General features: G+C 46.0%; 1 protein-coding gene across 21 annotated transcripts in view; it reads left to right on the top strand.

Annotated features, from left to right (window-relative positions):
* The window catches only part of Bptf (bromodomain PHD finger transcription factor), a 102,479-nt gene extending 78,081 nt beyond the window's left edge, over nt 1-24,398 (top strand). For 8 of the 21 annotated variants that reach the window (XM_063269218.1, XM_039087419.2, XM_039087420.2 and 5 more), the window contains 10 exons: nt 3,632-3,860; nt 4,351-5,237; nt 6,374-6,456; nt 6,635-6,860; nt 10,182-10,528; nt 12,807-12,980; nt 13,652-13,844; nt 14,737-14,821; nt 16,970-17,156; nt 21,627-22,521. In XM_063269218.1, coding sequence (XP_063125288.1) covers nt 3,632-3,860; nt 4,351-5,237; nt 6,374-6,456; nt 6,635-6,860; nt 10,182-10,528; nt 12,807-12,980; nt 13,652-13,844; nt 14,737-14,821; nt 16,970-17,156; nt 21,627-21,663 — 2,448 coding nt within the window. In that variant the 3' untranslated portion in view covers nt 21,664-22,521. 21 annotated transcript variants of the gene reach the window in all.
* Nucleotides 24,399-26,807: the final 2,409 nt, after the last annotated feature.

Genomic DNA, 26,807 nt, shown 5'->3' with positions numbered 1-26,807 from the left:
TTCAGTTGTTAGGACAACAGAGGCGGACAGGGGTCCCAGCTGCACCTAGCCTCATACCTGAGAAGTCTCAGCTGCTCCAGAACCTGCAACAGAATAAATAGCAGGTAATATACACCTGATTAAAGTACAGAATGAGTTCAGAGCCATCTAGGGCAACCTAGTGAGACTTACCGTAGTGAGACTCCAAATGAAGTGTTAGAGCTACACAGCCTCTAAGTTGAATCTCACTGAGAAATAGAATGAAGCAGACTTGAACTCCAGTTTATGAAGCTACTATAGTGAGGATGGTCAAAATAAGAAAACAGCACACCCAACCACAGATGTTACCCAGAAAGTATGCCCAGCTGGAGCTGTCACCCAAAGGTTGCAGATACTTAGCAAGGGGCAGGGAAGAGGCTCAGGCGGTAAAGCTCGTTGGGACTTGGAGAACCCTCAAAAGCCACACAATAGTGCAGAGACCGGCTCCAGAAGTGCATTGGCCAGCAGAGAGCAGTAGCAGCCCTCTCTCAGACAAGTTGATAGGCAAAGACTGGACCCTGAGGTTCTCACCTGACCTATGTGTGGGTAACCCCCATCCAGTCACACACACACTAAGTATTTTTTTTTAATTAGTACAAATCAACAAAAGATAAGTCCAGGGGTTGGGGATTTGGCTCAGTGGTAGAGCGCTTGCCTAGCAAGCACAAGGCCCTGGGTTCGGTCCCCAGCTCCGAAAAAAAAGAAAAGAGAGAAAAAAAAAGATAAGTCCAGGGCTGGGAGTATATGTAGCTCAATGGTGAGAATTTGCCTAGCACACGTGAGGCAGTTCGTTCAGTTTCCAGCAAAGTGCACATGTAAACGCATCCCTGAAAGGGAAGAAGCCAGGAGTAAAAAGATCAACTGAGCTTGAAGAAGGAGGAAGAAATTTAAGTGATCAAAACTCAGAAAATCCCACTGGACCGTGAGGAAAGTCTGTATAATAGCCATTTACCTAAGAGGTTGGTCTAAACTGAATGTTCATCAAGGAAGAGTTACCCAGGGTCACTGGGGAGGCTTTGGCTCATCTAGCTGACGTGTAACCCCGTTAGTTAAGCCATTTCTCGCAGTCTTGATGCTGTGCAGGATTGCGTGTGTGTGCTTGAGGGATTGGTGTGAGTGACGGTGTGCACTGGAACAGATACTCAGCAGCATGGTTTGTGAGAATCAGTAACTTAGAGTGACCAAATGTCTGTGTGGTAGTTACTGCAGGACGGAAATGAGCTAACTACAGCTTCACAGAAGGGGCTTTTTTATTTATTTATTTATTTATTAACTTGAGTATTTCTTTTTTTTTTTTTTTTTTACTTTTTGTGAATTGTTTTTATTGTAGTATTTATTCAATACTTAAGAAAACATAGTATCATTGACCGGCTTTCAATTTCAAACATTTGTAGCTTGAAACATGGCATTATTAGAACCAAACACTTCCCAATATGTATATGTTGTATTTTTTTACTCTAAGTCATTTTCCTGTTGATAAAAGATTAAGTTATTGATTCCTAATATGGAACAACCTTATGTTAAATAATTTTAAAGGTTCAACTTAATGAAATTTTTTTTTCTTTTTTTTTTTAATTTATTTAATACGTAATAATAATTCTTTGGTTTCCGGGCAAACATCCCCCTCCCCCCTCCCCTTCCTTATGGGTGTTCCCCTCCCAACCCTCCCCCCATTGCCGCCCTCCCCCCAACAGTCTAGTTCACTGGGGGTTCAGTCTTAGCAGGACCCAGGGCTTCCCCTTCCACTGGTGCTCTTACTAGGATATTCATTGCTACCTATGAGGTCAGAGTCCAGGGTCAGTCCATGTATAGTCTCTAGGTAGTGGCTTAGTCCCCGGAACTTGAGTATTTCTTATATACATTTTGAGTGTTATTCCCTTTCCCGGTTTCCGGGCAAACATCCCCTCCCCCCTCCCCTTCTTTATCGGTGTTCCCCTCCCCATCCTCCCCCCCCCCCCCCGTTTTTGTTTTATTTTATGTATATGATTACACTTGCTATCTTCAGATACACTAGAAGAGGACATCAGATCCCATTATAGATGGTTGTAAACTATCATATAGGTGCTGGGAATTGAACTCAGGACCTCTGGAAGATCAGCCAGTGCACTGAACTACTGAGCCATCTCTCAAACCCTGCAGTTGGGATTTTAAAACAAGAATATACAATTTGGTTGTGTGTGTATAGGCTTCAGAAACTGGCAAAACAAAGGCATGCCGCCATCCCCACCCCCCTATAGGGGACCTGCTTCATTTTACCCAAAGGGGCCGTTCCCATTGATTTTAAATGAATGTTGCTTCTTTCTAAGGTTTATTATTTCATATGTGGTAGTGTTTCGCTTGCATGTATGTGCATGCCTGTTGCTGATGGAAGGGACATGGAATTGTCCGTGACTGGAGTTTCAAGCAGTTGTGAGCCACTGTGTAGGTGCTGGGAATTGAACTTGGGTCCTCACAAGAATAAGTGCTCTAACACTGAGCTAACTCTCTAGCCCATGGATGTTGCTTCTGTTGTGGGAGGCTCAGTGATCTAGGAAGTAATATTCTTAAGAGATACAATGTTTAAACCGTGAGGACAGCCATGTCCTCTGGGAAAAGAACTTCAGCAGAGCACATCCCATTCTTGGGTACAGCATAGTCATCACCACGCTGCTTGTAACAGTTACTTAAACCTGGCATTTGTGGAGTTTTGGTCACCCACAGAATGCTATAGGAAGGAAGGCAGAGGTTATGGAGCCAAGTGCAGCCTTCCTAGCATGGAGAGCTGTCTCCTTCCTAACCCTGTGCTTGAGCACTAGGCTTTAAACAGTCTGTACATGTAGAACCCTGGTTTCTAGTTCCCCTGACTCTTGTGTTCTCACATTCTGTTTCTGATCCGTGAAGAAACACAACTGGGCAGTAGCATGCCTTCCCAGAGAAAAGACCTGGATTCAGCCGTTTGGAACACTTAACAGTGCATAGGACATTTGACGTGTTCATACTGCACGGGAACAAACGCAGACCCCAGAACACCTGCTCAGTTTTCAGCACCTTTAAGCTAGGGGATTTTTTCTTTCTGTGGCTCCGAGAGTTGGGTTTAGGGCCATGAGAATTGCAGGTTGGCTCTCGGCTGCAGAGACACTGTCCCAGCCCTTGGTTTTTTTGAGGCGGGTGTTAATATGTTGGGTCAGGCTACCTTTACATGTATGCACACCTTGCTGCTTCTGAGTCATTGAGAACGAGTGATTAGGGCATAGGGTAAGATTTGCTCTGCTAAGCACTGAATCTGTGTGAGACTGGAGTGAGACTACATGTAAAGATGTTTGAAAAGTATAAAATAACATTAATAAATAAAAGTGGCTTAAAGTAAGAATCAGGAGTAATGGCTTAAGTCAACGGTGCGTTCCAGGTTATCCTGGGATACCAGTGAGACCCAAACTCCTAAAATTTAGTCAATTGATTGAAATTAGAGTTTTGACCTGAACATGATGGCTCTAACCTATATCCAGACGTGAAAGTAGGAGTGAGTTTTGCCCCTGGGGTTCTCGCGGTGAGGATGTAACATAAATGATTTCATTCAGCTTTGTGATTTGTGATTTGAACACTGCATGTTCCGTGTTGTCTGCTTTTCCCACAGGGCGGCAACCAAGGTTTGACAGTAGTGATTCAAGGACAAGGTCAGACTACTGGACAGTTGCAGCTGATACCTCAGGGGATGACGGTCCTCCCAGGGCCAGGGCAGCAGCTCATGCAGGCCGCGATGCCGAATGGCACCGTTCAGCGTTTCCTCTTTACCCCACTGTCAACACCAGTCACGGCCGTCAGCAGCAGCAGCAGCAGCAGCAGCACTAATGCAACAGCTACAGGTAGACATGCTGGCTCTGCACTTGATGCTGGGTTCACACAGGGCCGGGTATGCGGCCTCCAGCCAGCATAACAGCCATGTGGTCAGCCTCTGTGCTTCATGCCTTATTCCTAGACTCACTTCCCAATCAACACAAAGCAAAAATAATAGAAAGGCGGGAGGAACAGAGTAACGGATGCCGTGGTCCCTGTGCCTGCTCTCCTGCTCCAGCCTTGGTGGAGCCATGAAGATGAGGGCTCCTTAGAGAGAACGGTGCTTGAGAGCTGCAGGCCCAGACCTCTTTGTAAGCCTTCTCCAAGCTCTCAGTGCTCGTTTCCATGTCCTAGCGGAAGAGTGACCCTTGACAGGTGCTCCTGAGCGCCCAGCTGACACACACAGAGGACATCAGGGACGTCCCAGCTCCTCAGTTGAGGAAATTCCCTTCAGAGTCTTCTTTCACCATAGTCTCCCAGTCTCACATCCAGAAACCATTTTGTCTTTCTTTTTTACAGGCTCAGGTGAACAAAAACAGAGTAAATTATCTCCCCAGACCCAGGTACAACCAGCCACAACCCTGGCACCAACTCAGTCATCAAGTGTGAGTCCTGCAGAAGCCCAGCCACAGCCTGCTCAGCCTGCAGCACAGCCCCAGCCCCAGCCCCAGCCCCCAGCTCAGCCTGAAGTCCAGACCCAGCCAGCTGCCTCGTCCCATGTCCCTTCTGAAACACAGCCCTCCCAAGCACAGTCATCTAAACCCCTGGTTGCAACACAGTGTCAGCCTCAGAGCAGTGTACAAGGACAGTCTCCAGTTCGTGTCCAGAGCCCACCACTGACTCGAATACGTCCATCAACTCCATCCCAAGTGACTCCTGGACAGCAACCCCAGGTTCAGACTACAGCCTCACAGCCGATTCCAATTCCGCCCCCCACATCTCTGCAGGCACCTTCCCAAGGCCAGCCACAGTCACAGCCCCAGGTACAGTCTTCAACTCAAACTCTTTCATCAGGACAGACATTAAATCAGGTTACTGTTCCATCCCCATCCCGTCCTCAGCCACAAACACAGCAGCCACAGCCCCAAGTCATCGCTGTGCCTCAGCTCCAGCAAGTCCAGGTTCTCTCTCAGATCCAGTCGCAGGTTGTGGCTCAGATACAGGCTCAGCAAGGTGGTGCGCCCCAGCAGATCAAACTGCAGTTGCCCGTTCACGTTCAGCAGAACAGTGCTGCGCAGGCCCAGCACGCTCAGAGTGTGCTCACAGTGCAGGCAGCCAGTGTGCGAGAGCAGTTGCAAAGGGTTCAGCAACTCAGGGATCAGCAGCAGAAGAAGAAGCAGCAGATAGAAATGGAGCGTGAGCACACCCTCCAAGCTTCTAACCAAAGTGAAATCATTCAGAAACAGGTAAAGTCATTAAGTCAAAGCAGCATGTTCAGTAGCGTGAATTACTGTGCTGTGCAGTAGACTTAGTGGTTTGGTTGTGTTAGGCTTCCGTAATGATACACAGTCACTGGTGGGTGACCTTGGAAGAGCAGAAACACTGCTTGCCGGGCCTGGCCTGGGACTTCTTGTTGGACATGTGGCATCAGTGCTTATGAGAAACCACATTTCCCTGGTAGAAAACTGAGTGCTAAGGCTCCCACCACAGTGTAGCTATTCACTTGAAGTCATTTGATTTGCAAGTGTCAGTCCTTCATTTGCCTATCGACTAAGCAAATTGTGGGCAGACAATTCATTTGCATTGACTTGCCACACCTTTGTAAAAATGTCTTAAATCAGATGTTTGTTGGTAGTTCCATGTAAGGTGTTGTGGTGTAGCAGGGGCATCCTGGAGTGGTGTCTGGGTGCAGTAAGTCACTTCAGACCATTAGAGCTCTGCCAAATCGAAGTTGGTGACCTGCGGTCTTACTGAGGATAATTCTGTCAGCAGCCATGTGCCTCGGTCAGCACTAGGCCAGAGGTACTGAGCGCTGAACTGCTGTTTGCTCCCTGAGCTGTATCCAAGTTAAAACTCCTCTCATTATAGCCACATGGGAGTGTTAGGACCAGATCCTGCCATGTATGTAAGTGTGAAGGTGTAAGTTAATACTTATGAACGTAAGTCCTCTGATACGTTCAAATCCCAGCTCTTGTAATATTTGCGCTGTAACCTGGGATACCTGTCTTCCAGATCTCTGTATGGGGCAGGGCACTCTTGAAAGTCTTGATGCTAGCACAGTGGGTGACAGTGAAATCTGGGGCTGTGTTATTTACTGTTTAATCTCAGACAACTTGGTCAGTTTCTTTGTGTCTTGATATTTATTTGAAAAACTATCCCTATATTCAGTGTATCACAGAGAACAAGCAATGTTGAGCTTGGCTTAATTCAGTATTTGGTGCATGATGAGGCCCTAGGACCACCTAGCACCTTCTGTTCTGGTTATATTAGTTAGCCTTCCCTCACCAGTTCAAACATCAGCGTGTGTTGTTATTTCTTGCTGTGTGCTAACTTACCTGTATTTATTATAAAATGTGCATTTATGGATTTATCTCTTCTCAAGGTGGTGATGAAGCATAACGCTGTGATAGAGCATTTAAAACAGAAAAAGACCATGACTCCAGCGGAAAGAGAAGAAAATCAAAGGTAGGAGAGTCCGCTTTCGCTTTGGTCTCACCCAAGTTAGTGCCAGGAGTGGCTCACAGTCCGTTGCTCCTTGAAATTCTGCACTCAGTTTGCACATCATCTAGGGGTGTAGACAAATCGTGCCTTACTTTTCTGGGTGGAATAGACAGCGTTACAGAGGTTGTGTGTTTTTCTCTAGAATGATTGTCTGTAACCAGGTGATGAAGTATATTCTGGATAAGATAGATAAAGAAGAAAAGCAGGCGGCCAAGAAGCGCAAGCGGGAGGAGAGTGTGGAGCAGAAGCGGAGCAAACAGAATGCCAGCAAGCTCTCTGCTCTGCTGTTCAAACACAAGGAGCAGCTCAAGGCCGAGATCCTGAAAAAGAGAGCGCTCCTGGACAAAGAGCTACAGATGCAAGTGCAGGTGGGCCCAGAACCTCACACACCTTCCCCTCCATCGCTGCTTAAGCCTAAAATCCCAACTTGCTTTCTAGATGTACATTTGCACTTGTAGCTTGGAGAGTAGAGGACATGCATGGCTTTTGAGTTGCGTGGCTCTTTCTGTCTTCTGACATCCAGTGCAGAGGCCTGACCTGTCTTCTGTGCTGAGTGAAGACGACGGTGTATACCAATGTAGGGAAACAAGCGCCTGCTTATGAAGACAATTTTTCCTAACCTAAAAGTCGCCCAGTAGGCACTGCTAATCCAGTCATGCATATTTGCACAGCTTTCTGAAAAAGGAAGCAGGGTATTGATAGCATCCGTAGGATGATACCTTGTACGGTTTAAGAAAATACCTATCAGACCAACAAACAACATTACATAGCCTGGAATCTTGACATTAAGACTGTTCAGGGTTGGGGGCTGGAGAGATGGCTCAGCGGTTAAGAGTGCCCGACCGCTCTTCCAGAGGTCATGAGTTCAATTCCCAGCAACCACATGGTGGCTCACAACCATCTGTAAAGAGATCTGATGCCCTCTTCTGGTGTATCTGAAGACAGCCACAGTGTACTTATATATAATAAATAAATAAATAAATCTTTAAAAAAAAAAAAAAAAGACTGTTCAGGGCCAGCGCAGTGCCAGTACACACCTTTAACCCCAACACTCAAGGGCAAAGGCACTTGGATCTCCTAGTTCAAGGACAAGCCTGGTCTACAGAACACGTTTCAGGATAGCTAGGTCTACGTAGTGAGATCATGTCTCAAAAAAATAAAAACATATACAATTGAAATGTCAAAATTTAAATGAAAAACAGAAAATACAAAAATACTGAGGAAAAAACCACAGTTGCTGTTTTTGAGATTTTGGATCGCAGTTCTTAGTATGGTTTGCCCTTTTTTTCCTTTTATCTTTTTACAAATATCTACATAAAGCTGCCTTTAGGTCTATTTCAGATGGGATCTCTGCTTAGTCTAGGACTGGCCTCATGCTCCTTGGTCTCCTACCTCAGCCCCGTGAATGCTAGGATTGCAGGCCGGTGCCACCGTGCCCAGGAAGGACTGTAAGATTAGTGCTGCTGTTCTTGTGAGACAAGGTGGATTAGACTTTTAAGAGTGACTCTAACTAAGTACAACTCTGAGGTCAGTCAGAGGACGTTTGTGTGTTTGTTTGGGAAGAAGGAGCCTGCTCTATTTAAGTCCATCAAGACAGAGGTAAAGCAGCAACAACTGAGACAAGTAGTCGGACACATTGCCCTCACGGGACTCGGTGAGCGCAGGCTCTCACTGGGCAGCTTTCTCCTGTTTTGCTTTGTTTTGTTTGTGCCAACGCTGTTTTCTTTTCTTTTTTTTTAATTTATTTTATGTATGAGTGCACTGTAGCTGTCTTCAGACACACCAGAAGAGGGCATGGGATCCCATTACAGATGGTTATGAGCCACCATGTGGTTGCTGGGATTTGAACTCAGGACCTCTGGAAGAGCAGTCCGTGCTCTTAACTGCTGAGCTATCTCTCCAGCCCGTTTTGTTTTGTTTTTAATATTTATTTTATGTATATGAATACGCTGTTGCTGTCTTCAGTCACACCAGAAGAGGGCATTGGATTTCTTTACAGATGGTTTTGAGCCACTAATGTGGTTGCTGGGAATTGAACTCGGGACCTCTGGAAGAGCAGTCAGTGCTCTGAACCACTGAGCCATCTCTCCAGCCCCTCCTTTGGATTTTTTGAGACAAGTTTTCTCTATGTAGTCCTGGCTCCTCCTGGAACTCTCTGTGTAGACCAGGCTGGCCTTGAATTCACAAGAGATTCATACTGAGCCAACAATCCTTTTGGTTTTGGTTGGTTGGTTGGTTGGTTGTTTGTTTGGTTGGCTGGCTGGTTGTTTGGTTGTTTGGTTGGTTGGTTGGCTGGCTGGCTGGCTGGCTGGCTGGCTAGCTGGGTGGCTGGCTGGTTGGGTTAGTTTGGTTTAGAGATAGGTCTCACTGTGTACCTGATTGTCTTGGAACTCAGTAGTTCTCAACCTTCCCAATGCTGTGACCCTTTAATACAGTTCCTCATATTGTGGTGATCCCTAAACATAATATTATTTTTGTTGCTACTTCATAACTGTAATCTTACTACTGTTGTAAATCATAATGTAAAAGTCTGATATGCAACCCCTGTGAAAAGGGGTTGTAAACTACCAATCAAGAATCATGGCGGGCGGGTTGGGAATTTAGCTCAGTGGTAGAACGCTTGCCTAGGAAGCACAAGGCCCTGGGTTCGGTCCCCAGCTCCGAAAAAAAAGAACCAAAAAAAAAAAAAAGAATCATGGCGGGCTGGAGATCTGGCTCAGCAGTTAAGAGCACCCGACTAAGACTGCTCTTCCACAGGTCATGAGTTCAATTCCCAGCAACCACATGGTGGCTCACAACCATCTGTAAAGAGATCTGATGCCTTCTTCTGGTGTATTTGAAGACAGCTACAGTGTACTTATATATAATAAATAAATAAATCTTAAAAAAAAAAAAAATCATGGTACTACACAGACCAGGCTGGCCTTGAACTCACTTCTAGCTCTGCTTCCCAAGTGCTAGTGTTAAAGTTGTGTGCCACTACACCTGGCTTCTTTTGCTTGTTTTAAGGGGAAATAGAGTTAACTATACTCTAGAAAATGTGCGTGCGTGTGTCCATAGACCCTGGTGCGTCTGCCTCTCCTCTCACCTCTGTAGGACGCCGGGACTGCTGATGAGCTCCTACCTCCGTCTGCCTTGTTGTGTGCTCTGCTCATTGAACTCAGGAGTCAGTCACAAGCACTTGTGCCCACTGAACCCTCCCACAAGCCCACGATCTCAGTGTATACCCCAATGTATAGAGAAAATAGTATCTTTTTGATGGGTTGCTTGTTGGGTGTGAGGGGGTGTTGTTTTGAGATAGGGTCCCAAGTAAGCCAGGCCTACACTCACTGTGCTACAGAGCAGACCTTTAACTTCTGATCCAACTGTTTCCACCTCTTGAGTGCTGGGACTGCGAACCCAGTTAGAAAATAATATATTTTGTTGCCTGGGTTTCCTATCTTAATTCTAAACAAAGTGTGGTAAACAAGGACAATCTATCTCTTTTTTCTGTTCACTGCTGTCCAGAACCAGGCAGAACCAGGCAGATCTCTGAGTTCAAGGACAGCCAGGGCTGCACAGAGAAACCCTGTCTTGAAAAGCAAAACAAACAAAAAGAGCTATTTGGCAATGGAGGTAATGTCCAGCCTGTCCAAGTGGCTCCACCATGTAACCCTGGTGATCATTTGTTTGTCCTCGATTGACCACAGGAAGAGCTGAAGAGAGACCTGAAAATGAAACGAGAGAGAGAGATGGCACAGGTGGTACAGGCCAATGCTGCCGCAGGGCCCACACCCTCAGTGCCAGCACCAGTGCCAGCACCAGCACCAGCACCGGCAGCCCCTCCAGCTCCTCCTTCTCCGCCTCCCTCCACACACAGTCTGCCACCTGCAGGCCACCCCACTGCCCCACTGCCTGTCACTTCCCAGAAGAGGAAGCGAGAGGAGGAGAAGGACTCTAAGTCCAAGAAGAAGAAGATGATCTCCACCACCTCAAAGGAGGCCAAGAAGGATACCAGGCTATACTGCATCTGCAAGACGCCATACGATGAGTCCAAGTACGTGCCTCCCCCTGCTTAGTAGTAGTGTGAGCAGTTGGCAGCACGGGGAGAGGGCGAGCCAGTGTGAGGCTGGGCTTAGCATCAGTGCAGTAAGGGTGCTGTTCCACATGCTCACGGGTCTTGCTTGTCCTCATATCCTTTCCTGTCAAAAACAAGCTTGCTGTGGCCTCTCTGCTTTCCCAAAGCTCTTTGTAGACTCGCTCCTTTCTGCCAGCACTGCGTCTTGCAGAGGCACCATCCCAGCTCTCCTTGGTCTCCTTTCTATGATGGCCAAAGCCCAGAGTCTGTCCTAAAATGGATGGCCCAAGGAGGCATCATCAGTTCCCTGTTTAAAAAAAAGAAAAAAGAAAAGAAAGAAGTTGCAAGTTAGTATTGTCTATGTTTACACTATTTAGAATCAAAAGCCAAAAACAAAATCCATGAAGTGTTCCTTTTTTCGTGAGTTTCACACTCAAAACCTGATGAGCGTGGCAATTGGAAGCTGCTTTTGACAGTCATGACTTATATTTGGTGACATAAATGAGATATTTAGAGATGTTAGTCCATAAATATACTTTCTTGGTTTTCTCCCCCCCCCCCCCTTTTGTCATTACATTATTCAGTGATGTCTTTAACTTCTGTTTGGAACATGCAGATGTAGGGCAGTGTTTGTAAGCTGCCAAGTCACAGTATCATTTTACAGGACCAAAAAGTTTTTAACTGTACTTTTAAAAAAGAGAGTCAGGAATTCTTACTGTCTGTGCATGTGGAGACCACTCCATGGGTCCTCAATCACCATCAGTTTACAAATGGTCAGCCGGACACTCTGCTGGGAGACATGCTCCCTGTCGAGCCAGCTCCGCAGAGTGTAGCCATCTTCACGTCTACTGTGTGTCCCTCCATCATCAGTGGTTATCCATCATGGAAAGAGTGGTACCCTGTGAACTAATTTCTCCCCCTAGTCTATACAAGTCCGTGTGCCTCACTTTAAGTAAAATACCTTAGAGGACTCCTGAAACACAGGTGTCACACCAAGGACGACGGGGAACTTTCTAATAGGTCAGCTGTGAGCTGCTAACACAAACCTTGGCGCAACCTTCTTGGGATCCTGACATTGCTTAAAATGAGGCGCACACACACATGTGCTCGTTCTGTGGAGGCTGCCCGTGATTTTATGGCTGGTTCACTTTTTTTTTTTCGGTTTTCCATTGACATTTCCACACAGCAGGTTCATTCACCGCCCCCTACCAAACAGGCCTGGTGTGAGCATTGAGCCGATAGCTTCTAAGGAAAGTTATTAAAAATTGGAAACTCGGGTTCTGAAGTTCCTTCCAGCGTACATAGCACCTTAAAGAGGCAACATTTAAAATATGTCAACAGGTCCTCACCTGAGGCAGGGAGTGTGGGCCTCACAGTTCAAAAGAGAGGGTCCCTTGGAATAGGTTGAAGCACATCACTGTGTACTACTCACTCCCTCACGGTCATGAAGCATTCCCCTAGGTTAAATCACCAGAAACAGCTTGGTAGAATGAAAGATTACCAGTGGTGGCAAGGCCAGCCTGGTTGCCTGTGAGGGACGCAGGCCTGCACAGCTCCCACCGGCAGGGACAGAGATAATTTAGGGAGCTGCTGGGCTTTTCCCAGGACCCTGTGTCAAAGCCTGGGCTCTTCCCTACCCCCTCACACACTCCCCTCGCCAAGCTCTGTCACCAGGAATGACTACATACATGGACCTCTCCTAGTCTCCTCCATATCACGTGTGAGCATTTGTCCTCTCCCCTGGCTGGCCTGCATGCTCCTGTACGTAACTTCTCCTTGGTGTTTCCACTCTGCTTTGTTTCCAATTTAAGTTTGTGAGATACATTTTCAAACCTATCTAAGAAATAGCCCTGGTATTGAAATGGCTTCTGTAGAATAGGTTTGACAGATGTAAGTCTTTGATTCTTTGGCTTTGGTTTCTGTGCCTGTTACAGTTTCACACACATTCATTAAAAGGAAGCCATTACCATCTGTGTGTTGTTAATTTTTTTTTCAAGTTCCAGTATGTTTTTAAGACCCATATTCACTAAACAGTGTGTTTGCTGAAATGGATGTGAGTGCTGATGTGTCCACCCTTGGTACAGGGTCAGATGCTGTGTTTGCCACTGGTAGACTGGTTGCATTCAGAGTGTTTAGCTGACTCATTGACTCATATATTATCCTGTAAGAAAGCGAGTCAGGGTAGAGAAGACAGATTTACACACCATGCAGCTCAGAATGACAACTACAGTGTCATTTCCGTTGTGAATGCTTTTAGGTTCTATATTGGCTGTGACCTTTGTACTAACTGGTATCATGGAGACTGTGTTGGCATCACAGAGAAGGAGGCTAAGAAAATGGATGTGTACATCTGTAATGATTGTAAGCGGGCACAAGAGGGCAGCAGTGAGGAATTGTACTGTATCTGCAGGACACCTTATGATGAGTCACAGTGAGTTGATAAGAGCATCTGTTTGACAATTCAGGAAGCCGCATTGCTCGATTGGTCACTACCTACTAATGAAAAGCAGGGTCTGCTTCTCTGCTGTGTCTATACACCTACGTGACAAACCTTTCCGGTTTTCTTCTTTCCCTCTTTCCCTCTCCTTCGAAATGTATGTTGCTTCCTAGTGAATGATTGAGTTGCCCTGGGGGAACTGTGGTTATGACGGTAGATTTGACTCTCCAATGTCACAAAGTAACGTAAGGAAAACAGCCCGTGTGTCTGAGGGGTGCCCTGTAGAACTAGAGACGCACCCTTTGGGAAGAGCTGGGGCGGTTACTAGCTCACTGATTTTCAGTGCTCATCTGATGTGACACTAGTCGAAAGATGTTTGGGGCCTTATTTGAGCTTTAAAATCAATCAAACATTTCACACTTTGCTTCAGATTGGTTCCCCATTAGCACACAGTACTTTTTAACATGTTTACAACTGTTCTTAACATCTAAAGTACCTGGTTAACACATTGGGATGTCACTCTGAAGAGTAGTAAAACAACCATACTGCTAAAATTATCTTATGCCCCAAGGGTTAGCCTGTGTCCAGTTGCATGATGGGTAAAGTGAAGTCTGAGAAGAAGCAACCAGTCCTTTAGCCTCACGTCTCCATCTTGGATCTTGCAGATTTTATATCGGCTGTGACCGGTGTCAGAATTGGTTCCATGGGCGCTGTGTTGGCATTCTGCAAAGTGAGGCAGAGCTCATCGACGAGTATGTCTGTCCACAGTGCCAGTCAACAGAGGACGCCATGACAGTGCTCACACCACTCACAGAGAAGGATTATGAGGGCTTGAAGAGGGTGCTGCGCTCCTTACAGGTGAGAGGCTGCTGACTGCTGCATCTGACCACAAAGCCAAGCCTGCCTCATTGTGGACACAGGTTTGAAGGTCCCATTCTCCAGTGAGCACACTTGGCTGTCTCCCTGCCCCCCGACTGAGGGGCTGGACAAAGTGCACTTTTTGCAGGTGCCGGTGACACAAAGCTTACTAAAGGTGCCACCTCTGCTGTTGCCCGTCTGACACTGACGAGGGTGTTCACCATTTGCTTTCACTTCAGTGAAAACCACATCACATAGGCATGAGAAAGCCGTTTGACTCAAGTCTGATTATTTTCTCACTAAAAATGAAAGAATGGGGAAGATTGGGAGTCTTAGAGATGGGTGTCGAGATAGGACGTTATAATAAATCTCTGCTGTCTCCATAGTCATAGTCAGGAGAGCTGGGAAGGAGTCCCCAGTCGGTGCCTGGCCGAGTGCTGTTTAACATCCATCTCTACCACCTCATTACCCAGCAGGGAGAGCACCCAGCGTGCTGAAGGGATGGTGTGCCAGCCTCCCACAGCTGGCAGTCATCACATAGAAACCAGCGTGTGGGCTTCGGGCCCCTCCTGCTGGTGGCCCACTCCCGTCACCAAGGGCCTCAGAGCTACTTTGGAGGGTTTTGACTGTAAATTGTGCTCATTTAAGGAAATCTGTGACTCTCCCCCAAGCCACCTTGTGTGGACAGTTTCACTTCTCCAGTGTAAAGCTCACTTGAATTTTAAAGGTTTGTAGATCCAGTGGGGCAGCTGAATAGTAGCAGTGTATATGTTGCATATAATATGACATACATATATAGGTGTGCGTGCGCGTGCGTGTGCGTGCGTGCGTGTGTGTGTGTGTGTGTGTTAGTGCTTCCACTGACAGCTGTGATACTTGTTCTCTGTTGTAGGCCCATAAGATGGCGTGGCCTTTCCTTGAACCGGTAGATCCCAATGATGCACCAGATTATTATGGTGTTATTAAAGAGCCAATGGGTAAGTGCTTAAACTGAATAGGAAGACACATTTCAGGAGAAGTCTCGTCGATGTTCTATCATCCGTGAAGCTGCTGACAGTATCTTGCAAGTGCAGGCAGCAGTATAACTCTCGGTCACTCTGGATGCTCACTTGAAGTGTCTTTTGAAGCTGGGTTTCATAGGTACTCTTAGTCCAGGCTGGCTCAGCCCTGAATTGCACTCCCAAGTGCTGGGGTTGGAGGAAAGCCACCACCTCAGAAAATCTATTAAATTTACATACGCATGCCTTTGAGCCAGCAGCTTAATGTGGAGACAAGTGTATGTATGTTTGTGATGGCCAAACACTGGGAATGAACTGGCTGTCGGCCTAGGAGCCTCTGTGTCAGATGCTGTGTGAGTAGAGAGCTGTGTAGCTGTGCAGTGAATGCAGTCAGCGAGCCCAGCCTGACGCATAGCAGACCCCGCGCCGGCAGTGGAGAGAAAGCATTAGGAGAGCAGCTATCACTGATGGCATGAGGATGGGCAGCAACCTGATATTATTATATTACATTATGTTATATTATATTATATGATATATTATTTCAGAATAATGTACCAGCTGCAGAAGTTTCAAAACTAAAGCAACAAAACCTCCCTTTAGCTGATAGAGGGGTTGTATCTTTAAAGCCAGCAAAATATTCTTAAAGAGGAGAGGATAGAGGGATGGAAGGGAAGAGTCCATTAGAGCCATCTGAGGGCCGAGCAGGTAGCTGGCAGGACAGTGTTGGCCCAGGATAGCGATGGGTCAGTCTCTTCAGCTTTGTTGTCTACAAGTTGGAGTTACTGGAGCTGGAGAGGTGGCCGGGCAGGTAGGACAGCCGGTGCTCTGCCAGCAGACTGGGCTTCAGTTCTCAGCACCCAGATTCATGGTGGGTCGCATCAAAGGATCTGCCTCCCTTCTCCCTACGGCTCCTGCTCAGTACACGTACATACACGGTATCTGAGAAGGTGAACATTTCTTAATTTATTAGCCAACCTCAACTTTTTAAATTATTTTCATCTGGAGGTTTTTGAGACAGATTTTATTCTGTAGTCCAGCTTGGCCTTCTCCCACCCCAAGCAATGCTCATCAGTTCCCAGCATGCTTGGCTGACAGGCGTGAGCCACTGTCCTACCTTTATCAAAGAGTCAAGGTGCTTCGTTCCCTTTGTTAACACTAGGAACACAGTGTCAATAAACATTATATTCTAGTCATCCCCCACTCCCTTCTTATTGTTTGGAAATAGGGTCACGCTCTGTAGTCCTGGCTGCCCCAGAACATATAATCTTCCTGCCTCATCCTCTTGGGTGCTGGGATTATTGGTGTCCGCCATTCCTAGACACAGTTGTGTATTTACTAAAAGTTCATAAATATGCATATCTACATGGTATGGAGTAACTTTAAAATGGTGGGTTGCTCAGCACTCAGGAGGCAGAGGAAGGTGGAGCTCTGACTTTGAAGCCAGCCTAGTCTACAGAGTGAATTCCAGGACAGCCAGGGCTACACAGTGAAGCCCTGTCTTGGAAACAAACAAAAATGGTGGTTTGCTTCGAGGCAAGTAGCACGGTCTTACTAAAGGTCCTGATGCCACTCTGCTGGTTATGTCCAGAGGTGGCTGTGCTCATGGTTCTGAATTGTAGTTTTCCTTAGTCTGCCTACTCATTTGTGTTTGCTATTTTAAAGAGAAAGACAGTTCCTTCTGGGCGTGCTGGTGCATCCCTTTAATCCCAGCATCTGGAACACAGAGGCAGGCAGATCTCTGAGTTCCAGGCCAGCCTGGTCTACAGAATGAGTTCTAGGATAGCCAGAGCTATAAAGAGAAAACCTGTCTGTCAAAGCAAACCAAGGCTACTTCCCTATACATAGAGCCAGTTGGCATGATTTCTTTACTGTAAGCGGTTGAATGAATGGCCATTGCTCTGTGTACTTTATTAAATATGAAAAAGCCTTCTTAGCAGCAGCAGGATTACTGTCTTAGAACCAAAAGCAGAATATTCCTCATGAACAGCAAACTGGCCTCCAGACGTGGAGTAGCAGTATTAAAAAGACTCAATGTAAATATATGTTGAGTTCATGAGAGCTGCGGGACATGATCACATTGGGAAAACCTTAAAACTTCAAAAATATTTTATGTTTTGTGTTTTTAAGACCTTGCCACCATGGAAGAAAGAATACAAAAACGGTATTATGAAAAGCTGACAGAGTTCGTGGCAGATATGACCAAAATTTTTGATAACTGCCGTTACTACAATCCCAGTGATTCCCCTTTTTACCAGTGTGCAGAAGTTCTTGAATCATTCTTTGTACAGAAACTAAAAGGATTCAAGGCCAGCAGGTAAGCACGGGTGTTCAGGATCCTGAACCACGTTACTCTCCAAACTCTATACTCTCCTACCGAAGGCCGGCCAGTGAAGTGTCCACAGTGAGTTTGTTCCATAAGATTTACTGTACCTACAAAGTCAAGGCTGTAGTACTACACCAGACGTGGGAGTGCACACCTTTAATCCTAGAGGAGGCCGTCAGAAGAGTTGGTGAGTTTGAGACCAGCCTGGTCTGCTTAGAGAGTTCCAGGCCAAACTGGTCTTCATAGTGAGACCCTGTCACAACAAACAAACAAGAAAGATTATGGCATTGTGATCTACCCTTCAGGATGGGAGCAGACAGAGTATTGAGAAAGGCCTATGTCTAGTAATGTGGTTAAAATGAAGTCATTATGTGAAATGCTGTCCACAGAGTCTGTTTGCAGGACTCATGATGATTCTCCTGGACTCATGCTGCTCTCCTGGAGCCCCCCCAAGGAGAAATCTAGCAAGAGGGCTTTGCATACTCCTGGGGTTACTTGTGCTGCATCTTAGAAATCATCAAATGCTGCTTTTCTAGGTGTTTTTCTAGGCCGTGTAGACTGTAAGTCCTCAGTTTTTTTTTTTTTTTTTTTTTAAGTCCTCAGTTTTTTTAAACCATAAAAACATTGAGCAACTCTGCATGAGATTTTGTTATTGTGACCTTCATTCCCTTCTGTTTCTCAGCCTCAGCCCCCATCTCAAGCCCATGAAGTTCTTCCTCTTGTAGAGCTTGGTGCCTCTCAGGTTCCCCCATCACTGTTCTGTTCTGTAGCCATGAGGGTCATCATTCACCATACCCACATCCCCACCTGCTCAGTCAGTCCTAGACGGTCAGGTCATAGAGACCTTGGATGTGCTGGGGACCTGGGCCTCTATGCATCATCTAAGTTATTCTTAAAAGATTCAATACCGAATATTAGAGTTGGTGTCATGAGCCCAGGGTGAAGCTCAAGGACAGCATTAGCATGCTCAAGCTTCTCAAGGCCGGGTGAACGCACTGGCACAGTATCCTGCCTCATAATCTCCCTCTGAGCAAAGTCTTGAGTCTGTTTTGTCTTTCTTCTCCCATTGCAAGAGCTGTATTTTAGACACAGTGTAGGAATGTGCATAGTAAGGTCTATATAAAGTAATAAAGAGTACATTGGTGGTTGGGGATTTAGCTCAGTGGTAGAGCGCAAGGCCCTGGCTTCGGTCCCCAGCTCCAGAAAAAAGAAAAAAAGAAAAATAAAAGAGTACATTGAAGTCTATCAGTAGTTGGCAGATGGGAGCAAAGGATCAGTTTATGAGTCCAGTGCAAACCTAATCGCAGAGAACGTCACATATGATAATCCCAAAGTTTAATAGAAGACCACAGAGAAAAGTGACTTAAGATCCTTGGATCTGTGTTGGAGGCAGGACTGGCATCTAGCACATGGAAGCCAGAGTCTGCTTGCCTTACTACAGTGGGCAGGCCAGCATTCCCGATAAAGAATGAATCATTCCCAGAATCTCACTCGGAACACTAAAAAACTCCTTCTAAAGCAAGAGTAGCTGGCACTCACATTCAGAGAAGCAGCAGCCCATCAGTTAGCTCTGGCTGCATCATAGTACCGGCCATGTGGACACCCAGTCTGTTACCCCTTCTGCTGAAGATAGCTGATACCTGGGGACAGCCTGCAGGAAAGCCTGCATCAGCAAGGAAAGGTCCAGGGTGGAGCAGCAAAGTAAAGCCCAGAAAGAACAAGAACTTTTTATAGACAACACCCCCCCTGAAGCATGACCCAAGAGACTGTCTTCTGCATCCTGGTGAACAGGTTATGGAGACAAAGCAATGCCTCACTAAGGTAGAAAGATTGGGAAAGAAAACCGTATGGGATGAGTGTTTACATCATGAAAATCATTACTGTGCCTGGTACTTGGTGAAAAGTCCAGAAGAGCAGACAAGACAGGACATTACCAAAAGATCACTGTCGGGAAGTGACTGTGCAGGACCACTGGTCAGTGAGTCCGGCCATCAGGAACCCTCAGTGCTGCCATGGGGATGCTGGGGAGTGAGGAAGCCTCCGCTCTGCAGTTTGCATCCTTGTAGAGAGACAGCGCTGATCAGTTTGCCAAGGCAAGGGGGCAGGTGGAAAGCAAGCACCATACACACTGTGCCGTGAAGTTTCCAAGAGCTAAAGCTAAAAGAAGCTTCCAGAAGGTAGAACAGTACACCTGTGAGTAGCAAGGGCTAGACGAATGACCGACCTTGGTAGACAGGGAGACGACATCCCAGTTCTTCAGGAAACATGGTGCCAGCTTACATGTGTGCAGACATTAAGACAGTTCAGAGTGAGAGCAGGACACTTAGTGGTGTTAGGAAAGGGCCTTCACGGCTTACCACATGCACTAGCAGAAAGGCCTTTGGTGCATGGCAGCTCCTCCCTTGGTAGCACACATCTTTAATCTCAGCTACAGAGTGAGACCTTGTCTCAAAAAGCAAAAGGCCTTTGGTCCAGGAAACAGGAGGTCCCAGCAACAGAATATCTAAGACCTAGGGGACATTTACAAAGGCAGTATACATAGCAGGTGTCCAGCCAGAGGACAGCAATAGAATATGCCAAGACAGCAGTACCTAGGGAGAGAAAGGGGTTCGGCTGTTAGGTGATTGTCAGAGTCCAAAAGAGTACACTGTGAGCCTAGAGAGAGAACAGTGAGGGTAAGACTCCCCTCTCTCAACAAATGCTGAGGGGTTGCAGAGAACAGGCTTCAGCTCCCAAGCCAGCCCGAGGAGGTACCGCAGACAGACCCGCAAGTTCCAGGGAAATAAAAGGGCTCAAAGAGGAAAGCAGGGGGAGTGGGGAAGTGAGCTCATTTCTCCTTGGCCAAAACAAACACAGTTGCTGAGATAGCCCTGAGGAAGTGCAGCTGTGCGGAAGAGGGAAAAGAGAGATTTTGGTCCAGGCCCAGGGAGCAGTGCAGGGCCACAGCTCCCTAACGAGGGTGCTTTCCCATCACCCTGTGCAGTTAGTCCTCTGATCAAACTTTCAAAAGTGCCTTTGAAAACTTGGAAAGGCTGGGTGCTCTGAGTCCCACCTGAGCTGCCAAATGTGTAGGCAGACTCCCAAAGGGGATGTCGAGGGAGGGAAAAGGCAGTTCTGGAGCTTGTAGCAAATCCAAAGGGTTTGAAGAAGATACAAAGGCTTAGCAACATACTGGGGTGTGTGAGAGAGAGGGGTGTGTGTGTGTCTGTGTCTGTGTGTGTCTGTGTGTGTGTGTGTGTGTATGTGTGTGGGGGTATGTGGGGGGGGTGTGAGGTGGGGTATGCCTTGTGTGGTGTGTGTGAGAGGTATGTGAGAGGTGTGTGTGTGTGCGCGCGCACGAGTGTGTCTGATATCAAACCCAGGGCTTCGGTAAGCTCACATGGTAACATTGACCTCCAGGAGTAAGGGACCACCTCATGCCAACAAGTTTCCCATGGCTCTCTGTATGGGAAAGCCTTGGTGTGCATTTACAGACATCAGAGCTGACTTTAGAAGCTGCCTCAGTTGTGCTCCATGCATTCAGTGTGAAGAGTTTCGTGCTCTCCTGGTTGAGGCTGGCGTAGTGAAGTGATCCTTAAGCCCTCCTCCAGTCCTGCAGTTACCCTGACCACACCTCCCATTTTTGATTTGTGATCTCCGAGATTGTGTGCACATTATTCTCATGACTTTGTTCTGATTCATCATTTATACCATCCGTGTTCTTTCTTTTCTTGCAGATTGTGATATCTTTAGTCTGAATTTTTAACTGGAATCAGAACTGGATGTTGGGGTCACTTTATTGTACCACGTGATTGCCTAATTCAAAATCCCCCTCCCAAAAGTTGAAACTAGTTAATATAATTTTTTAATGTTAAATACAGATATATAGATACATAAGAGTTTTATTCTGGCAGCCACGTTGGACAACGTTTAAAGAATTGTGAATGCCGAGGATGTCGTACTTCCCGCACTGCGGGATAGAGTCCTGAGTTAGTCCTGCTACCTGTATAGTAACTTGGTTCCTTCGGAAGTTGTGAATAAAGCTGTGAAAAGAGGAAGACTTTCTGGACCTGGACAGAAATGTGATGTTAATATTACCGTTGTCTTCTGGTGGGGCTTTCTGTTGTCTGCACCGTTGTAAATAGACAGGCACACCCTTCACTGCAGCGACGCTTCTGTAAATGACTTATTTGTCCCATGTGTTGAAAATGGTGTAATCTTAATAAACAATATATATTCACATATATACATATATTTTTAAACATTGGCTTTTTCCAGTGAGCTACCATGTTTACTGTACAGTGAAAAGTTTTACTACTATAGTTTAAAGATTTCTTAAATGTTAACTTTCTTCTATTTGCTTGCCAAGGATGAGGGAGAGAGCACGGCTGCTCCCCCAGGCTGGCCTTGGCATCCACACAAAGTGTCATTGCTTCACAAACGAAGGGTGCTTAATTGTCCCCTTTTTTCTGTATTCTGTAGGTCTCATAACAACAAGCTGCAGTCTACAGCTCCTTAGGACTCAGCGTGTCACCTAAGCTAGACACAGCAAGTCTGGCGCTCTGAACTATTTAAATTAAAGCGCCAGATGTTTTCAGTCAGGCTACCCTGACAAGACTTGACCGTAGCCTCCTTCATATTGGTCACAACAGTCCAGTTGTGTTCTTGGCCAATTTTGTCCAACGGACAAAGGAAAAGCAAAGTCAACGGCACCGTTGTCTTGTCGAGAGCAAATGGCTTTACTGTTGTGGCAGAAGCAGGAAGCTTTGTTTATTGAAAAAAAAAAAAAAAGAAAAAGCAAGAAAAAAAAAGATACTATGGGGTCAAATGTAACCCCGTGGGATGCCACATCTGCTCTTCAGTGAAGAAGCTGTTTAGAGTCTCACAGAAAACTTTCTGACTGTATTTATTTATTGTTGCAAAAAAGACGCTTTTTTATTGCTGCCCTCATTTGTCAGCTAATTATTTTTTCTTATAAAAATCCAGCCCTGGTTCCGTGTATCCACCCTATGTCCTATCATGATTCCATAGGTGAAGTCCAAGGCGACCTCTAGGTGTCTTTTCTTTCTATGAAAGGAGCTGCTATGGACACACGTGCACACACAACTGGGAATCAGCAATGAGCTTATTGGTCACGGGAGACACAAATGAAGCTTGCAGGAAGGTTGGGCTAAGTGGTCCTGGACTTGAGACTCCGTTGCCTTGAATACACCAGTACAAATTGTCATTTACTCCGCACCAGGCTAAATGAGCAAAATCTATTTGAAGGTATCTTGTTTGTAAACATTTGTCAGATTCTAATTTTTTTCTTTTTGTATTAAAATTCAACTATGGATGTATATGAATCGAAATAAATGGAGATAATTTTTCTCCCACAGACAGAGGTCTCTTTGAATGTGCGCTATGATTCCCTGTAAGCCTTTGTGGGGACAGGGGAAGGGGTGGACCAGGAATGACAGGCAGACCTGGATTTTTCCAGAATAGCAGAGGCCCTTCCTTTCCTAAGTCCCTTGTCACCACATCAGAGGAAATCTCTAGGGAGCTGGCCCCCTGCATCACTTGGTCATACCTGTAGTAACCGGAGTATGCCACGGAACAAGTTGCCTTCATCCCCCCTTCTGTAATTATAGGCAAATTCCCAGTCACAGGCAGCTCCCTGTGTGGGATGAAGGGTGTTTGCTGGCTGGGTTCCTTTGGGTTCTGTTTGTTGCAGTAGAGCAGGGTAGAGGACAGAGCAGACAGGCTTACCCTGCATGCTCCTCCTGCAAGTACTCTCCCCCTCCCCTGTGAGCTGCTTGCTGTGTTGTGAAAAACAGCGGGAATTGGATCAGGCGGCCTCGGGGATGTTCTCCTAGATTTTGCACTAGTCCCATATTAGCCTTGTCCTGCTGGGTTCTAGAATCTACCTAGTTCTTGTTTTTCTTAAAAGTCTTCTCTGTGCTGTTTGGTGTCACCCTGCTATGCAAAGCCTTCCACAGCCCTTAGTTTCTTCAAAGGAAACTGTGGCAACAGTTGCAGTTCTTTCTCAAGACAGGCTCAGGTGTACAGGTTCTGTCGAAGCCCTGCTCCTCCCTCTGTACATAAAATGTCACTTTAGCCTATGCTTACAACTAAAGAGACTTAGCTGCTCAGTATGGTCACAAAGATTTTCTTAAGCTATTAAGGTGGAAGTAGTTAAATACAGGCTGTTCTGTCCTTTTAGTTTACAAAAGGACAAATGTCCCATGTTGTAAGCATTGTGCTGATGCAAGAATTCTACATCCTAATGATTTAAAGGGATTCTGCATCTCCCCGGCCCAGTATTCCTGTCCTTACCATCTATTTATATATCTAAGTATATATGGGCTTAATCACTTAAGCTTGTTCCAGCAAGAGCTTTCCTACCTGTAGGCAATAGATTGCTATGTTTTTAACAAATTGTAGCAAATTCTAAATAATTTTTTTGTACGTGATAGGACATTTCATCCTAAAAAAATAAAGTAATGTTTTTGACATTGGATTCTGTGCAGTTTCTAATGAAACAATGGTTGGTTGGTTCAATGTTTGCTATATTTTCTGAAGCTGTTGGCATTGCCAAGTTGTACAGAAAAAGGGGGGGGGGTGTGTGGATTTCTGAGACCAGGAAGATGTTAATTTCTTATTTGTGTAATTAATGGTATAAAGACTTTTGCGATTTCTATCACCATATAAAGACATTTTATAATTTTATCAGACTATAGAGTTTTAGTCTTTCAGAAGGAATTTTTGGAAAACGTACATTCTTATTTCAAAAGCTGCTTTTCTACAAATCTCATTTGACATACTTCTGCTACTCAATAAAGGGTTCAGCTGTCTGCTTCGGCAGACCAAATGGTCCGCTGAGCATTTGTGATGTGGCTAGGGTGTCTCTGCTCACCCTCTGTGCCTGTAAGTTGTACTTCTTTGCTTTGATAGATTTCTTTGGCTAAAAGTATTTTTTAGCATTTCCTGTGTCCATCTCCAAACTCACAATTTCCGGCCATTTCTTAAGAGATATTTTCATAATAGCGCTAAAGCTTTTTTTTCTCCTGTGCAAATTCTTCAGGGTTTGTATTTACTGTGCTATGCTAGGTCCAAGAAATTGTGATCCTTTGGAGATGTTTTCTACAGTCAAAATGACCTTTTTCTATTTGGCGTGGCCTGGAGTGCTGTGTAGGGACCCTGACAATGTGCTGCTGCTCTTTGTAACCTTCCCTCTTAAGATCTGCAAATAAAACTTCTTTCCCTGTCTCCGTCCATCTGTGTCAGGTCAGATCTCGGTTCTCGCGGTTCTGGTGGGAGCCAACCTGGTGGCTGCACACTCAGAATGACAGCACTTGTTGTTGACAGTTCTTGTTGTTGTAAGTTTTATTTATTTGTACGTGTATGAGTGTTTTACCTGTGCGTATGTATGTGCACCATGTGTGTGTCTGAAAGTCCTTGGGAGGTCAGAAAATAATACTGGATCCTTTGAAAATGGAGTTTACTGATTTAAGCCACCGTGTGGATGCTGGGAACTGAACCCAGGTCCTCTGTAAGAACAAGTGCAGCCAGCGATTTTAACTGCTGAGCCATCTCTCCAGCCCCCAGAACTCACTCTTTTCCTGGTGGGGGCAAGTTTCCAGGCAGTGTCTTTAACGTGGTGGAGTGTTGTTCTCCCCTGAATGAAGTAATAGCTAAGGGAGAGCAGTGGGGGCATAAAGGACACTGGGAGGAGAGGTCTGGCATCTGGAGTCATTTGAGGAGTTTTTAAGTACACAGAGTGAGATTCTGAGAAGAGCACACCCCTTGATCCAGTGTAAACTAAATTTCAACTAACACAGTGCTGTGTTTTCAGACTAGAAGAGACCGTGCACAAGCCAAGAGGGTGGCCCTGAAAATGGCAGGCAAGAAGTCTTGCACATACATTCAGATAGTTTCAGAAGAACCTTGCAAAATGCCATCTGACATTCTAGAGACAGGTTTTTTTGTTTTTGTTTTTTTTATTTCTTTTTCTTTTTTTCGGAGCTGGGGACCGAACCAGGGCCTTGCGCTTGCTAGGCAAGCGCTCTACCGCTGAGCTAAATCCCCAGCCCCCTAGAGACAGTTTTTAAAAGCTGTCTTACACCAAAAGGGGACTGGGAGTTGTCTCACAGACCCTTCCCTACCAAAAGGAAAAACACGTCCTTTTCCCCTCCTGGAAGTCACAGCTGTATTTGAAGGACAGATGCTGTTGAATTCCTCTTGAAGGCAGCTGAGGGACTAATGTGTATGTACATAGGCACAAAGGGGCCCTTCAGGCTTTTGGAGCACTGATCCATGAAGTGGGTGGGGGCTAGGGGAATCTATCAATGGGAAAAAGGATTAGAGATAACAATGACTTGCTCATTAAATTTTTCTATAAAATTAGAAATTGCAGCCAAGGTCCTGTGTGAATATTGTTTAAAAAAAAAAAAAATGATGCCTCCAACCTTTTGCTAGCCTGGAATCACCAGGGTTCTTTTCTGTCCCTAGCCCATGGCTAACAGACCTTGACTAAGCCTCACTAGCCTTGTCTTGCAGATTCAACCTTGAAAAATGGCTTTTATTTTTATTCAGACACTCTCTACAACAAGTGGCCTGACCTCCAAGTATATTGAACTTGAGGGTCTGCTGTTCGTTTTCCTGTATATGTGTCTGCAGGGAGGTATGTAGGCAGGTGCCCCAAGGGAGCCGGAAGGAGGGGGTGAGGTGCCCTAGAGGTGAGGGACTGGTGAGAGCTACCTGGTGTGGATGCTGGGAACGGGACTCCAGTTGGGACAAAAACAGCAGGATTCTTAACTATTCATGTCTCCGCTACCCCTTTCTAGAACAAGGTCTTGAGTAGCCCAGGCTGGCCTCACCAAGGATAACTTTGATTATTCTCTGCCTCCTGAGTGCTGGCATTACAGGCTTAAACTATCATAACTTAGCATTCCAAAGAAAAATATATTAAATAATTTGGACACATTTCATCTATGGAAAATTCTCTAAAAGACCTTAAACTGGGGATTTGTGATGCAGTTACAGAGAGCCTGCAAAACCCTTTGCTCATCCTAGGAGCTCCAAAGGTATGGAGCCAATCTGGCTTCCATAGCAAGTACCAGCCAAAGGCTCTATGCAACTTTTCTCAAACCAAAAGATACCAAAAAAGAAAAAGAAAATCCCTTAGTAATGCTTAACCACAAAATAGAACCCCTCAGCTTTATTTACTACGGTGCCTGAGGCCAAAGAGGCAACAGTTACCATGTTACACATGGCTCTCCCATGCACAGGGCTCTCTGTGGAGCCCTGGCTGTCCTAGAACTCAGAGATCCACCTGCTTCTCCCCCCTCAGGTGCTGAAGTTAAAAGTGCGTTCCACCTCACCCAGCATCTTTTCTGAGACTGTTTCCTGTAGCTTAGGTTGGCCTTGATTCTTGACACACACACCCCTCAGGCTCCGAAACACATTGCCCTGCCTGGCCACACATTCTGTCATTATTGCTGCTTGCTTCCCAGTCAGCTCCAGTGGTCCTCTTGTCTTTCCTCGGACAGTCTCCATGCATGCCCTTCTCCCTGTGTTCTCCCTGTGGCTCTCACTGGCCTGGAATTCACAGATAGCCACCTGCCTCTACCTCACCAGGGCTGGGATTGAAGGGTCATGCATTCTTAGTGTCTATCCACAGCA

The sequence above is a fragment of the Rattus norvegicus genome, chromosome 10 (genome assembly GCF_036323735.1).
Source record: "Rattus norvegicus strain BN/NHsdMcwi chromosome 10, GRCr8, whole genome shotgun sequence".
Lineage (NCBI taxonomy): Eukaryota > Metazoa > Chordata > Mammalia > Rodentia > Muridae > Rattus > Rattus norvegicus.
Note: the sequence above shows the minus strand (reverse complement) of the source record. Positions and strands in the feature narration are given on the sequence as shown.